The sequence below is a fragment of the Eurosta solidaginis genome, chromosome 4, assembly GCF_040869045.1.
Source record: "Eurosta solidaginis isolate ZX-2024a chromosome 4, ASM4086904v1, whole genome shotgun sequence".
Taxonomy (NCBI): domain Eukaryota; kingdom Metazoa; phylum Arthropoda; class Insecta; order Diptera; family Tephritidae; genus Eurosta; species Eurosta solidaginis.
This window is the reverse complement of record NC_090322.1, coordinates 258029203-258046391: the sequence shown is the minus strand read 5'-3', so window position 1 is coordinate 258046391 and position 17189 is coordinate 258029203. Positions and strand designations below refer to the sequence as shown.

Below are 17189 nucleotides of genomic sequence, written 5' to 3'. Positions count from 1 at the left end.
TTGAATTAAATAGTCGCAGCTTAGTTTTCAGTGATATATGACTGGACCACCATATTTCTGTCAGTTGGCCGAAAGCCGCTCTTGCTTTATTTATGCGGGATGTAACGTCCTCGTCCGCACCGCTTCTATTGGAGATAATACTGTGGAGGTAAACTGCGGATTCTACACATTCAATTTCGTTTCCATCGACAGTGAACATTGTTGGTCTTGCTGAAATATTATAACCGCATTTTATGATTTTTGTTTTGTCGGTATTGATACTTAGCCCGGCCCTTTTGGCGTATCTGTCCACGGCTTCTAAATTATATTGTAGGTCTGCGCCTCTGTGACTTAGCATACAGACATCGTCTGCATACTCTAAGTCTTCTAACTGACCGAAAGGTGTCCACTGTATTCCCTGCCTTCCGGTTGTCGCACGCCTCATAATTTCATCCAATGCCACGATGAACAAAACGGAGAGAGTACACAACCCTGCCGTACACCGCTTTTGACATCGAAGGGTTCCGAAAGATATCTGTCGTGACTCACACGGCTTTTAAACTCGTCATAAATGGCCTTTATAATGTTGATTATTTTAGTGGGCATACCTCGGCTTCGTAATACATCCCATATGAATTGCCTGTCAAGGCTGTCAAAGGCTTTTTTGAAGTCATTTAGTAGTAAATAGGCGGATGTTCTATATTCGCATCATTGTTCAACAATAATTCGAACAGTATTTATTAGGTCAACGCAGGTTCTGTTTTGTCTAAAGCCAAACTGGTTTTCCCGTAACGTTGTTTCCACGGCCTCTTGAATTCTCGTTAGTAAAATCGTAGAGAATACTTTGCTGGGAATAGGGAGTAAAGTGACACCTCTGTAATTGTTACAATCTGAAGCATCTCCTGTTTTTGGCACTTTCACAAGAATGCCTTCGTTCCATTGATGAGGGTAGGATTCTTCTTCCCATATCTGACGAAAAATTTGAAGCAGAGCTTAGGCTGCAGTATCTGGATCTGCTTTGAGGTATTCAGCATATATGTTATGAATTCCTGGTGCTTTACCTTTCTTTAGAGACTTGATCGCAGTTATAATTTAATTTTTGGTGGGTGGCGAACTGTTCACTTCACTAAAGTGGGGTTGGTTGCTGGAGTTTAAGAAACTATCACTGTTGCCCGCGTCCTCGCTATAAGCACCTACACGATTATTCAAAACATTCATAGAGTGCTCCACCCATACCTTCATTTGTTGTTCACTGTTAGTGATAATGTTTCCATTTGTATCTTTAATTGGTTTTGGTCCCTTATAATGCTTCCCAGTGAGTTCTTTGCTTATACCATATAGTTCCTTCATGTTATTTAGTCTAGCTGCCGTCTCGGCTCGACTTGTTAATGCGTCAACCCATTTTCTCTTAACCTTTCTAGCTGACTTCTTTATTTGTCCGCATTTTTCTTTATAGTTTGCTGATAACTCTCTTGCTTCAACTGAATCTGTATTATTTTCCCATCTGAGAAGGGATTCTTTGATTTGTCGTCGCTGTTCAACTAGAGTCCACGTGTAGTAACTTAGCCATACTTTCATTGTTCTATTCTTATATCCAAGGATGCTGCTACCAACTTCTTGATATATATTGCTAACCATGTTCAGCGCTTCCGTCGAACCATCATTTGTACACTCGTGCTGGAAACGTTCTCGCACTGCCGCATTGAAGTTACTGCGGAACTCTTGGTGCTCTAATTTCCCTATATCGATTTTCTTACTCATTTTCTGTAGACTTTTCTTTACTGCATTTACTTTGGTTCTAAAACTACCAACTACCAATTGATGATCACTACCAATTTCCGCGCCTCTTTTAACGCGCACATCTAGCAACGATGTTCTCCATCTCTTGTTTATCAGTATGTGATCAATTTGGTTCTTGGTACGTTGGTCGGGAGACGTCCATGTCGTTTTGTGGGCTGGTTTATGTGGGAATAAGCTTCCTCCGACTACCAAATCATATTCGCAGCAAAAGTCGATGAGCCTGCTTCCGTTGTCATTCCGGTTACCAGTGCTGTGTTTACCCAAGTATATTTCCAGCCCGTCATTTTCGGATCCGACTTTGGCATTAAGATCGCCCAATATTCCTCTTCTTGCCGTACATATCTGTTTACGCAGCTGCTAAGCGTATCAAAAAACTCATTTTTTGTTTCCACACTTTGGTTCTCGGTAGGCCCATACACATTCATTATGATCAACTTCCTTGCCCTTGTACGTAGCATCAACATCAGAATTCTAGGGCTTATTGGCACCCATTCAATTATGCTGTCTGCTATTTCCCTTGTCATTAGGATACCCACGCCACTGGTGTGACTCTCTCCCTCTTTTCGGCCTGAGTACAGAAAAGTTGTCTCTTGGTCGTTTATGCGGCCATGTCCTGTCCATCTGCGTTCCTGTATGGCTACTATGTCTAGTTTATAGCGCTGCATTTCCCTTCTCAGTTGTTCCAGTTTTCCGCTCTCATGGAGTGTACGCACATTCCACGTACATATCCTCGTTTTCTGCTTCATTTTTATATTGCCACGGTTTCGAATACGATTCTGCTCGGTGGTCTCGTTTTCATTCATCGTAAAACTTAAGCTTGAATTTGGCACCTCCACATCCGATGTGCTAGCTGCCGGAGCAGAAGGATTGTGCAGCAAATGCTGGTTACCCCGTGGAGAGTTGTTTCCGCTATCGTCTTGATTCATGCCAAAATATTATTTAACTCTTAATCAGCGAGTGATGAGCTCACGGATTGCTCGAATTAGGGCCACCCCTTACATGGGGAACAGGCGCCCACCTGCCGGCTGCTTGGCTCCCAAATAGGCGCCAGGATTTGGTGGTTTATTAACGAAGTTGTCCTTCTTCGACCTGTATGGTCCGCGGGAGATATTTCATTTCTCTCCTACCACCCATATCTGGGAGGCATTCCTCTATCCGCCACCTGGGGACGCGGAAGATTAATCAAACTAAATTCCTAGTTATAGCCCGCATAATAACCACAACCAACGTTTTTCAAAAAGCTGTCAGCTTACCTAACACATAAATGTCTTTATGCATACATAGGCCCATTAACACTTACACATACTTTCACGTATTTGCGCATTCATATTTGTTTTTTTGTTTTGTTGCTTGTTTGTTAATATTATTTTCATGTATAACATGCTTGAAGTAGAAAACCAACAACCATTTAGTTGCTTATAGCTACATACATGTGCCAATGTGTGTATGTTTGCTCAAGCATATGAATAACGTAAAAACAAGCTTTGACCTTAGCTGGCTTATTTGCTTGTACTTGGCAATGGCTTTCATCAACATGAAGCTAACAGAAGCTTTGCTGGTTTGACTGCCAAAGGCAATGAAATGAAATCAAATTTCTTGCTAATGTGTGCATATTAGAGGGGAATAGTAGTTGCAAAAAAAATGTTTTTTTGCGGAAGCAGTAGATAAAGCATGTAGAGTGCTAAAAACGACAACACTGAAAAAAGCACACTATCACTTATTTTAAGTAGAATTTATTGCTTAGCATATTTTAAGGCGCACTAGCATGCCAATATGACGTAAAAATGAAGATGTGTATGGGTGTACCGAATGAAAGGATATACGCTGAAGTTAAACAGCACACTATTTGGAAAACAAACTGGTTCACAGCTATAATTTTCTAATTGATAACAAACTAGTATGAAAAAGAAAGAACTTAATTAAATTTTTTGATTTCACCAGGGCTAAAATCTGTGTCAACTCCTATAGGAGCAACTAAATAACCCTAACTTGCTATAACGAAACTTTGATTTAGTTTAGCCAAATTCAGGCCCAGATTATACATGAAGACGTGACAACTTGCATCGCAGTCACTCATATCCATAGTCATTACTATATAATACCAAAAATTTCATAAGCGGATTCAGATTTATTGTCACTCACTGAAGTGAATGAGTGCTCTTATGTGATAGGAATTTTGGTTCCCACGAAAAAAAGAATGAATCGTTGCGTTACACATAATGTGACACTAAAACTAGTTTGAGTCTGGTATATTTTTAGCGAAAACCCGACAATTGATTTTGTAAATTTGTTGCTGGTTTGTTACTGGTTCGTGTTATTGAGTTGTCAAATTGATAAACAAAAGTAGCGCATTTAAATTATACTCACTACTAAGAATATTAATAACAAGTAAGGAAGTCTAAGTTCGGGTGAAACCGAACATTACATACCGAGCTGTACACTTGAAATGCGGTTGTTGTTGACACCGACCACTTTTAAAAGAAGGTAATTTAAAAGTTTTGCAAGCTGTAATTTGGCAGTCGTTGAAGGCATGATGATTAAATTTGGCAAGAACGTTACTCCTATTATCATATGTGTGCTAAATAAAAATTTGCAAAATCGCACTAATGAAACGCCCACTTAAAAAAAAAATTTAAAAGTCAAATTTTAACAAAAAATTTAATATGTTTACAGTATATAAGTTAATTATGTCAACATTCAACTCCAGTAATGAATGGTGCAACAAAATACAAAAATAAAAGAAAATTTCAAAATGGGCATGGCTTCGCCCTTTTTCATTCAATTTGTCTAGAATACGTTTAATACCATAAGTAGAACAAAAATTTACTAATCCTTGTGAAATTTGGTAGCGGCATAGATTTTATGACGATAACTGTTTTCTGTGAAAAAGGGCGAAATCGGTTGAAGCCAAGACCAGTTTTTATACACAGTCGACCTTCCGCTCGGCCCTTAACATGATAACTTGAGCAAAAATCGATATATCTTTAGTAAACTTAGTTCGCGTACTTATCTGAACTTACTTTATCTTGGTATAAAAATGGCAGAAATCCGACTACTTTCGATATCAAAAATTACGAAAAACGAAAAAAATTCCATAATGTTATACCAGATATGAAGAAAGAGGTGAAACATGGTAATTGGATAGGCTTATTGACGCAAAATATAACTTTAGAAAAAACTTTGTAAAATGAGTGTGACACTTACCGTATTAAGTAGAAGAAAATGAAAAAGTTCTGGAGATCGAAATCAAAAGCCGTTGGAATCTTGGCAGGAATACTGTTCGTGGTATTACATATATAAATAAATTAGCGATACCCGACAGATGATGTTCTGGGTCACCCTGGTCCACATTTTGGTCGATATCTCGAAAACATCTTCGCATATACAACTATGGGCCACTCCCTTTTAAAACCCTCATTAATACTTTTAATTTGATACCCATATCGTACAGACACATTCCAGAGGTGGCCTAGGGGGTGACATGGTCCACCTTTATGGCCATATCCCGAAATAGCGTCCACCTATAGAACTATGGCCCACTCCCATCTAAAAATCCTCCTTATTAATACTTTCCATTTGAAACCCATGTCATATAAACACATTCCAGGGTTACCGAAGGTTCATTTTGCTAAATGGTGATGTTCCCTTATTTTGTCTCCAAAGCTCTCAGCTGAGTATGTAATTTTCGGTTACACCCGAACTTAGCCTTCCTTACTTTTTTATTATAAATCCACTTGGGAAATGAAACACCATTGATATAAAGCTCTTTTTTGCAAAGATATCGCTTATTTTATTCGTCCACGACCTTTTTAAAAATCTTTTATATAAAAGTGGGCATTGTCTTTAACCAATTTCGTTAATTTTTCTTCAAAGCATTCCTTATAGTAAAGGCAACCTCTCTGCCTTTTTTTTGTTACGGTAGGTTTAACGATTTTTGACTTATGATTAATAATATTTGTAAAATTGATTTTATCACAAGTGGGCAGTGCCACGCCCATTTTAGAAATTTTAAAAATTGTTATCAAAAATCTCAATATCAGTATACACGTCCAATTTCAACATTCTCAGTGTATTATTTACTTAATAATCAGGTTATTGTATTTCCAAAATGTTATATATATAAAAAGTGGGCGTGGTTATCATCCGATTTCGCTTATTTTCAATACCAATCTATTCTGGGTTCAGATAAGCTCAGATAAGTACCAAATTTGGCGAAAGTATTTCAATATTTACTCAAGTTATCGTGTTAACAGAAAGACGGACACACGAGCAGACGACGGACGGACGGACGGACATGGCTCAATAAAATTTTTTTTCGATACTGATGATTTTGATATATGGAAGTCTATATCTACCTCGATTCCTTTATACCTGCAGAACCAACCGTTATCCAATCAAAGTTATAATACCCTGTGTATAAGTACAGCTGGGTATAAAAAACTGATCACCACCTCTTGCATGTACTACGCCTTTCGTAGACCTGCTAAGTGACAGTCTCTACTCTGTAATGTATGTACACTTATCTGGATTGTATGCAGAAGACAGTAGAATGATTGCAAATATGGAGTGCGATGACTATTTGAATTGAATTCTTTACTAGTTTTGAGTTAATTTGCAACTACCTTGTTGGCTTGAGTACTGGGTACATATTTAAGATATGTATAAGTAAATAGGTGAGCTTCACATATGTAGAGGCATGTGGTTAATACTTTTGCGTGTTATATATTATTTAGATAGTCTTAAAACAAAATATACTAGGCTTTGCAAAATATTAATTTCTCTGTGTATGAGTGTAAGTGCATTAGGGTCCTCCTTATAAAACAAATTTTCAATTTTTCGAGTTTAGCAACTTCAAGCTGTAATACCAAAAACAAAAATTTCACATAAAGATTTGGTTCCGATTGTTGTATCAAAGAGGGTCAAAATTAAGATTGCACTAAATAGACTCAAAAAATTATATATAGTTATACCCGAAATCGACAATATAATAGTAATATTGGTCCTCGTTGGAATCAGTTAAGAGGTATCGCAAAGTGGTTAAAGTTCATATTTTCGTATATTAAGTCTTCATATTGTAATCTGAATTTTAACGCCTGTGCAACACCACTCAACCTTTTCCAATCGGAGCCAAGATGGTTATATGCGATATCACCAATTATAGTATTATACAGTTGGGGTATTGGCAATCAAAAAATGAAATTGCAATTTTTTCAGTCTCCATAGACCAACCTCAACTTAGAGGACCGTGCAACGCCCTTTAACCAGTGTAACCGTGACCAGAACTTATATGTAATATTTCTGACCTACGTATTATCGTGTGAAGGGGTGGAAATGCAAATTTTATTTTATTTATAAGGACCACTCTAGTGTACTAGAAATGTGAAATAATTTGTGGCTTTGTAATTTACGCATGTTTGCTTAATTATTTAAGGAGACGCTATAGCTTTTTATTATGAGACAGATATTCTAAATAATTGAGGAAACGGTTAACCCTTGTAATGAAATGTAAAACCATTGATTTAATACGTTACTCGGTTTAAATAAATTTAGCCTCAGAGACAGTGGGAAGAGCTTAAATTATTGCCTGCCAAGAATAAGATGCAAAAACCGGCTAAGCAAAATTTTGGTAAAGTGGGTTGCTTACTACATCTTCAGCGAAGGTATTCCGATTATTTGTAAGGCAGAAATTAATTTTACTTAAGGGATTGACAAAACGATTCTGAAGACCTATGCAATGTTGGCTGGCTATAGATATTAGAGTAAAAAAAACATTTAAGATAAATGGAACTATATCGACTTCTCCATATGCTAGACAACTTCAAACATAATATTATAGAGTCTACCTAAAAGTGTGCTATACAAATTGCTTTTGTTTGCGGCAGTGAAGGACGTTAAGTAAAAAAAAAAAATGTTTGTGCTTTCAAACCAATGGCGTAGTGAGGTTTTCTTGAGCCCGGGGAAAATATTTTTTCGCTAATGATTTAAGAGATCATGATACGCTTCTCTAAAATTCATCACCGGAACTTAAAATCTGAGCTAAACACGCTCAATACACCTTAAGATTTCATACTAGAAATGAACTAATGTTATGAAACTAAAATTTAGTATATTTTGCAACAGCACTGTAGCATCGCTTCTGATGTCACTTGTGGTGTTAGTGTCCTCTGATAATTTTTCTAAGTGATCTACTATATTCTTCAGCCCATCGACGATGACGCTAAACGCTTGTATTCTGGCGCTCCATCGTGTTTGAGATTCACGTTTGACAGTTTTTGTCAAAGCATTTTTAATAATTCCCAGGGTAACGTTGAACTTGAGAGCAAAAGATATATGCTTTCAATTATTCCACAACCTGTCGCAAGTGTTCACGATATATGCAAGAATTTTTTGGCATATAAAATTTTTACCCGAAATCAATATTTTCCAGTAATTAGTTATAATAAAAATACAAATTGTACAGTAAGTTCTGCTTTGCATACCATTTGGCGTCCCTTGTGAATAGTGCCCCCTGTGAGTAGCGCCCGGGGCAATATTCCCCCTCACTACCACACTGTTTCAAACGATATCGGTAGATTTTTAATGAAAATTAGTTTTCTTGGCAAAACTACAATTTGAATGTAGCCGAAAATCCAGATCTTCGTATATTTAAGTAAAAATATATCTAAAATAATGACCGGAATGAAAAGTCTTAGATTGACCGAACCGAAGGCCTTGCGAAAAGTATGAGCTCATTTCAGGCTTTGAATTTTTTTAAATTTTATAAATAAAACTGGGTGTGTGTGTGTTTTATATGCGCCCAGAGTACACAAAGCACGCTATCTGTCGAGCAATAGCAGTATTATTTTGAAAATCAGTTGTAGTGTTATTGTAAAAGACTTTAATAAAAGCCATTTTGCATTATTAAATATTGGAGTTATTTATTCAACAATTTAGCGATACAAACGTTAGTAGAAGGTTGCAAATAAGAGGATTTGCAGTAAATTCGTTACAATATGGTGCAGGAGTACGTCTGCGAACATGCTATTAAAAACAAAAAGTAAAAATAAATTTAATTGGCCACATTTGATCCAAATTTCTATTGCTATTTTCGTTTTCGCTGCTACAAATGATTGAAAACTTGTTTCTATATTGGATTGTAAAGGTGAAAAACGTTAAACATTTTTTTTTTTTTTTTTATAAAATAATGCCAAATATAAAAAAAAAATATCAAAAATTTTGAAAGCTTTTGTACAGAATTTGACGGGCGAACAAAATTAGTTTTTCATTTACAATTTGCATTTAAGTAACTTACTCAACAAATTGAAATGATTTCTATAATTTAATATTTTCTTTGCGGTCTCACTTGCACGCTCTAAAACTTTTTTAAACGCTCTTTACAACTCTATACTCAACTTTATATTTTTGAATTTTCTTCTCTCTCTGCTACTGATGACTGCCTGCCTCAATGGCTTAGCTGCTAACAATTTGAGTGGTTTGAAAGAATAATATATAATAGATTTTACAAAACTCGCTCATAACTTTATGCAAAATCAAATCTGACAAAAAAGTACGAACGAATGAGTTTGAGCAGCAGCTTTCATGGTAAGGCCTACGCCTCCTGTCGCAATCTTCACTATCTGCCGTAGTAAAATTCTAATTATATACGTACAAGCTGAATTTTCCTATACCCTTATGACCTTTAATGCGCTTTTGTATATTTAAATTTATCTATTTTGCAAAGACTCAACCAACTTTATCTTACTAAGTTACTGACAGCAATGAATTTGGTTATGTAAATATGTCTGTATTAGTTAGTTTGTGCTCTTAAGTACGTTTGTGTGTGTATGCCTAAAACCTTATAAGCTTAACAAACCAACTTGGCATTTGGTTTACACTTGCTTTAGTTTAAACTTCACTAATTTTATTCAGTCTCTTAGTTGTTGTTGTTATAGCGGTTGCTGCCTTGTTGAATATATGAAATTATTAGATTAACATAGTTTGGGTTTAAGTTTGTGGTGACCACCATTATTTATGTACCATAATAAATTTCATAATTTGTCTTGTATATGATTTTTTTATGACGATTATAAAGGTTAGCAGGTGTAATTAGCATAATGGTAGTTTAATCTCTCAGCTATTTTTTCAATAAATATTGTAGTAAATTTAGTTATGACCATAATTCTAATATAGAGTTTATCCTAAGTAAATGAATGAAATAATTTTATAATAATAATTTATAATTTACAATAACAAAAAATCTTTTAAATAGAAATGAATGTGAATCTTAATTTATGGGGCCGTTTTTTGTTATTGTTATGATTATTGCAACTTTTTGGCGTATTATATGACGACAAAACCAAAAGTGTATCTTTTCCCACTACGCGTTCCAATGAATTTTTTCCAACTTCATCAGGGAGACTGAACATTTATCGATATTTTTAGGGCTATATGGGCATTCAATAGAATTTAATGAGATTTGGTATAACATCCTTATATACAAAAAATGAGTGGGGGTGTTGGTTGGTCTGAGAATGGAGGACTCCTTTAATCAGGAAGAGGAGAAAGATAGGAATGCATTTCTATGAGTTTACCAACCGGTGCTGGTAAGAGACAAACCAACCGTTTAATACTTCTAAACTTTCACTCATTCAGTTTAAGTTCGAAAAATTCAACACAATACAATTCCTATATGGGGTCTATGGACGATTTCAACCACACTTTCATATGCCCTATGAGACCTACTTATCCTGTACCATTATAAACATAGTAAGCCCATTTCAAAAGCGACATGTTGCATCAAAATAAACCGGATCAAGCGGTCCAATAGCAATAACAACCACATATAATGTTCAGCAAATCATTCGGGTATTTGCCGCTTGCTTCGTACATGACGTTCGTCAATTTTCTGTCAGCCTCGAGCCACCCGGTTAGCCAACACTCCCTCGGAAGGTCGAATGGAAATCATACATATTCAAAGGAGAACGGCTGTGCACACAAAGCTTTATAAATTCAGGCCACTTAGCCTTACGATATTTCCTATCATACATACTCCTAAATTTACAGATTACAAATAACTTGCGCATTTACAACCTCTCCAGTTTTCAACATCTAACCTCAAAGACAGAGTCCTAGATATTTAACGCGATGCAAAACATAATGGTGAATACCTCAATAAGAAATGAAGAATAGGATATTCCGGTAACGAAGATCTTAAAGTAACCCGAAAGCATCTTCAAACTCTAAGAGGACCACTGCAACGCATTGAATCTCATAGAAAGTTGGTCACCTCGAAATTCCCAGTCAATTCAGCAAACCCTGAGAAGATTACGCTTACAACGTGGTGCAAAATACTATACCACCTCAACGGGCTAGAGAGCTTAGACCCGCGGCAGGTAAGTCTGTCTGAAGGGGCTACTAAACTATGCTACTGACTCCACGGGCTGTATAATGCAACCCTTTCAAAGGGTTTCCAGTGAAATTTAAAGCTTCTCTAACCCAATTTTTAGCCTACCTACCCCTGGGGAATCATGTTTCTTTGACAGCCGAGTCTCTGACTACCGATAAGGCAATAAGGACAAGTGAATTCACAAATACGGCGAAGAACATGGGCCCACATAAAGGTGAATCGAAATAGGTACCTTATTAATGTAAATTGTCCCTCCTCAGGTTCATTAATGGGGATATTGTTGGACCACTACCTGATGGAGGAACACTGCAATACAATTATAGCATATAATCCTCAAAGCTGGATAAGGACAAAAGCTCTACATACTGAGTGGAGAAAATCCCATTAAAAGACTAAAGCCACATAAACCTTACCCACTTCATCCATACATAGAAGGCAGAACTACCTGCTAGGAAGAAGGTAGTCAGGCTCTGCATCATCTACTGTTTTCTCTATATAGCTAAAAGCCACATTTTCAGTGCATCTTTAGAACTCAGGTAGCATCTTCCAAGCGGATGTATTAGGCATAGAAATGGAGCAAGTAGACTAATTTCGAAGGACTCAGTGAAAGTTATGAATTTACTAAGACACTCAAGAAAACTCATGATTATTAACTCCACTCTCGCATCGCCAAGGTCAGAATCTACGACAACGAACTTATGAATGATTACCCTCATATAAATTTTTTGTCATAAATATATTGGGTTAAACAAGAAAGCAAACACATTTCCAAAGCAGATTTCAACAGCCAGCGGTTCGTGACTGGTAATCTTCGGGTGGCTGTAAGAAAATCATATAGCACGTTATGAAGAGGACAGAGGACTGGAATCAAGGGTAGAAGTGGCCACGTGAAGGGGATTGGAGTGAAAGAAGGATATCATTGTTTTGTCACATTTACGCTTATACGCTTACGACTACGACTAGGTTAGGTTAGGTTGGGGTGGCTGCCCGAGGGCACACTTAGGCCAGTAGTACTAGGCCCGTTGTGATACCACGAAAAACACCGTTACCTCTCCTCTTCGAACCATTTTGAGGACCTGATGAAATCTACCAGGTCCTTGACGTCATGCTCCACAACCTGACTCATAGTATCAAGAACTGGAGCTCCCAGAAAGCGCTGCCGTGCTCCGCTTAGCGCTGGGCAGTTGCAAATGAGGTGAACCACCGTTTCCTCCTCCTCATCTTCTTTACAACTCCTACAGCAACGACGATAAGGCGCTCCTAGCCTTTCTGCATGCCTACCTATGAGGCAATGACCCGATAGTGCCCCTACAAGTGTGGAAATTGTATCCCTTCTTAGGCTGTAAACGTGACGGGACCTTTTAGGATCCCATTTAGGCCAGGTTTCTTTCGACGGCTTGACGGTAGATGTGCTCTTTTAGCATTAGCTTGCATGTGGAAAGGGGCATACCTAAGCGTTCTTGTGCAGGAAGAACCTGCTTGGTTGTACCCTGCCTAGCGAGTTCATCTGCAATACAGTTTCTCTCGATATCCCTATGTCCAGGGACCCATGTGAGGTGTACACGGTTCTGTTGAGCCATCTCTTGAAGAGATCGGCGACAGTTTAGTGCTAGTTCAGAATTGAACGAGTGGGAGCCCAGAGATTTTATGGCAGCTTGGCTGTCGCTGAAGATAAAAATTTCTTTGCCGACAATGTATGTCCCTATCCTAGCTGCGGCTTCCATTATGACTACGACTAACTAAGACTAAATGTACGCCTAGGATAATGACTGTGGTTGAAACTATGACTACAACTATCTGTGTGATTTTAAACTTCTAAGGTGCTATGTTACTACATTTTGGTCCCTAATACACAGGTCTGAAAAATAATGCGATTTTTTACGTTAGCTTCTTAGAGAAATACGCTATTAAATTACTGCTATCTTACGCAAATATGCCTTTACGCTGACAAGCTGTTGCGTTTTCTTATACTTATGCAAATTTACCCTAATACGGGTCACCGATTATATTTTTATAGGCCACTAGAAGACCCGGCAGACGTTGTCCTGCCCTAAATTTGGCTAATCTCCATACATTTTAATAAGCTTTTTCCGTCTAACTCTGCCCTCCCTCGAGACCCTAGTCACCCAGGGGTATGAGAATTACCCTCTACTAAAGCACCCATCAACAGCTTTCATTTGATATTCATATTCTATACACACACTCTAGGGATACCCGGGTCCACGTTTTGATCTCGAGACCCTAGTCACCCAGTCACCTATCCTATATTTCAAGTTAGATCAATCTACACACGGTGTGCAAAACAAATTCAAAATCGGTTCAGTAGTTTAGGAGTCCCTTGGCCTCAACTGTGTGACACGTGTTTTTTATATATTAAGATATTGCGGTATTTTATAGGTGCACTCTCACGCTAGTACGCTTAAGGCCTACTACGCTTTTGCGGTAGGCTGACTTTATGCTTCAAAACTTGTAAGCAAAAACGCTGACGTTTCTACTTTGCGCTATCACGCTTACGTTAATACAGTCGTACGCTACAAAGTTCCTATATACCTAAACAATTATCTTTCCATAATAGATTAATAGGGTTTATACTACTTAAGGTCTTAAAGTAAGATACATACTTATACACCGAATTATTTGCTATATTCACGAAATTAACTCAATACCAAGAACAGGTCACAAACGCATACACACAAAATTACTATAAAGCAGCAAGCCGGACATTACACAGAAAAAAATAAAAAATAAACAAAAAAATCAACTATTTTTTTTGTAGAAAACAAGCATTAGTAAGTAACTAGTTAGTAGAGCATGTTAAGTGTAAGCAAAGCAAATTATACTGTACCGCACGAACCTCCCTGCGGGAAAAAATGCGAGTAGATAACTTTGAATGTGTCCTCTTTGACGACACCCGTCGGACACTCAGCCTTAAAACCGCGATAAATTCGTTTGATTTCATCCTCTGTGAAACGTGTTGTACGACTGAGCGCACTTAAGGAGTCGGGACGATAACGTGCGGGCGTCTCAAATTCCTCCAATTCAGAATCTGTAAATAAAAGTAGAAAAGAAAAGAAAAGTAAAAGTTAAAAAAAAAGTATAAAGTACAATTTTATGGGTTTAAGAAAATAAAGAGTAAAAATTTACGAGTTAAAATTTTTCAAGAATAAAGTTAAAATTAGAAAATGTGATTTTTTGTTCTTTTGTTTATCTAGACATTTGCTTTGTGTGTGGTGAATTTAAGTGGTTTAAGTGATTCGCAGAAAAAAGTCTACTTCAACTCATCCTCTTTTGTTTTATCATTATTTATTCTTCATCGATGGGGCGGATATACTAAAAAGAGGCATTCCAGATAAAGTCGCTTATTTGTTAAAATTTGTGATTTGACTGAATTTTGGTTCAAACTTCGAAAACGCGTAGGATAACCAAGCAAAACTGTGCTTTTCTCTTACTTACCGGCCAAAAACCATAGTTATTGTGGTTTGTGGTTTGTTGTGTTGCGTTGTGTTGTGTTGTATTGTGTAGTGTTATGTTGTGTTGTGTTGCATTGTGTAGTGTTATGTTGTGTTGTGGTTTGTTGTGGTGTGTTGTGTTGTCTTGTGTTTTGTTGCGTAATGTGTTATGTAATGTTGTGTTCTATTGTCTTTTGTTTTGTTAGGTTATGTTGTAATGTGATACGTTGCTTCTCTATATTGATTTGGTTTGCACGTGGATAAATTCCTCAATTATGAAAAAAAAAAAAAAATCCATTGCACTATTTAAAATAAATGCCCCACATATAATACTTGTTCACTGTTTGTCGTGTCACTGTTTCCCAAAGGCTTACAATGTCAGTTGGGTATTTGTTTGCAAGTATATATGTGACCATGCCAGAAATCTGATTGTATGTCATTTATATATGAAAAGTGGTAAGAATTTGTGCTATGGAAGCGTGTAAGTGGATAAATATGTGCATGTGTGTGCGAGCTTAAGTCTTTCCGCTTGTCATGTTGGTTAGCTCGTTTTATTTGTTTTAACAATTCTTCCCCATTTTCTTATTTACTTTTCAAGATTCGTTCGCTTTTTTCAATTTTTTTATATCAGTTTAATTCTTTTGCTCAAGAGGATATCAAAAAAGGTGCATGGATGGGCACAATGCATACTTATTTTATTAACATCATAACTTAAAATATATCGGTAGTTTTAATTTTTTTATTTAAAATCTTTATATTAAAACTATGATAAAATATCTAGTGAAATAAATATTTTAGTATTTGTGCGTATTTTATCGCTACCACAAAATGTAGACCTTTTAATTAACATCTCTCTTTAGGTAAAAAAAAACCAACAACTGCTACGGAGAAGTTTTCATGAAACTGGCGTTAAGAAGGTTAGGCGCTTTAAGGTTTAAAATAGATTTTTGTTCGTTTAAACTTAAATCGATTTGTGCTTGCAACGGATTGATCTACAACAATAATTTTTAAAAAAATGCATGATCTATTGCACTTTATGTGGCGTCCGAGCAGGAACCCAGTAGGCCCATTAATCGCATTCTAAATGCAAGTACACTTCTTAGAGAGAAGCTAAATATATACCCTTGGTTGTGAAACATACAGCAAACTGAAAAAATGTTTGTTTTTCAAGTGGCGCCCGAGCACGAGCTTAGATCGGAACATAGTAAACAAATAAATAAATTTGGTGCTTTCCAAATAACAGTTCAATTCTTTGATGAAAACCGATATAAAAACAATTCAGCAGATGTATATACATCTTTACTTTTATAAGATAAACTGTTAATAATTTATATCCAACTTTTTCACGAAAAAGTAGTTATGCGCTAGTAACTAGTATGAATGTCGGTGTTAATATTCTTCAGGGCTAAATTTGTTTTTTGAAAAAGCATGTTATATATACAAACATTTTTTGCAATTTTTTTTTTTACTAGCGTTATGCTTGTACATGTAGGCGAGTCAGTCCACATTTTATGAAGTGGGCACTTCACGGATGGGTCAAATTTTTTCTGTCTCTAAATATATGCGCTATTTTGTTTAGAAATGGATGTGAAAGAAATAGGAAGACAAAGATGATGACGTTTTATGCCAAGGTAATTAAATTGCTTGTCACTGTCTTTGCTTTCTGGACAAAATATCTACATTAGAAATGCACACATTTTTTTTTTTAAATTTATTTGTCTGCAGCATGATTTTATACTTGAACAAAAAATAATTTTTTTATTCAAATACTTACACACTTTTAGGTGCGCTTGAGCAGGATCTCAAAGGGTGGTAAAAGTTTCAGATAAATATTGTTTTTTTTTTTTTAATGAAAGTGAGTCTTTATTGAAAACGAAAAAATTCTTGGATGTTGAAGGAACGAAGCATTTTTCGAAGAGTAAAAACTACTTTAAAACATATGAATTAACATATCAAGTTTGTTTAAGTGGCGCCAGAGCAGAAGCTCAAAATGGTGAAATGTGGAATTTTTTTTTTTTTGGATTTCAAATGCATTTAAAATTCTTAAAAGGGTTTGTTAATCTACATGCACACCATAATTTTTTCCATTTAAAAATATTATTCTTTCAAAAATATAAAAAAAAGGTAAAAAAACATCTTAATGTCAGTCCAAAGAGGTAATAATGAAAGGTGCGAAGCATAGATAAAAAACAGCCAAAAAGGAATTTGAACGGTTACAAAAACTTAAAAAAATAAAGTGGCAATAACTATGAGGTGGACCGCATTTTTGGAGCAGTATTTTCGGCATTCATTGGCACTCATAAACAAAAAGGATCTGCTATGTAAGCTAAAAGAATGCCACTTGCATAAGAAAATCTAAGTGTATCCATTAAGAATTCATACATCCTTTACAAAAGTGCACTGTTTATATGTCTATATATCTTTCATGTTGACACCAAAAAAGTAAGCGTTCATTGTTTTATTCCCCTTTATTTAAAAATTTTTGATTTAAAGTCCATGTTCATAATTCAATTCCATTCAAGTTACCACTTTTATACAATCTCAGTTTGACGGGATATGTACATAGGTGTTGTGTT

At 36.2% G+C, this 17189-nt stretch overlaps 1 protein-coding gene across 1 annotated transcript in view; it reads right to left on the bottom strand.

The window, feature by feature from the left end:
- Positions 1-17189, bottom strand: part of LOC137248823 (uncharacterized) — a 370286-nt gene that overhangs the window by 68407 nt on the left and 284690 nt on the right. Inside the window, exon 5 of the mRNA XM_067779720.1 lies at positions 14019-14210. Within this exon, the coding sequence (XP_067635821.1) occupies positions 14019-14210 (192 nt within the window). The remainder of the gene's footprint in view (positions 1-14018; positions 14211-17189) is intronic.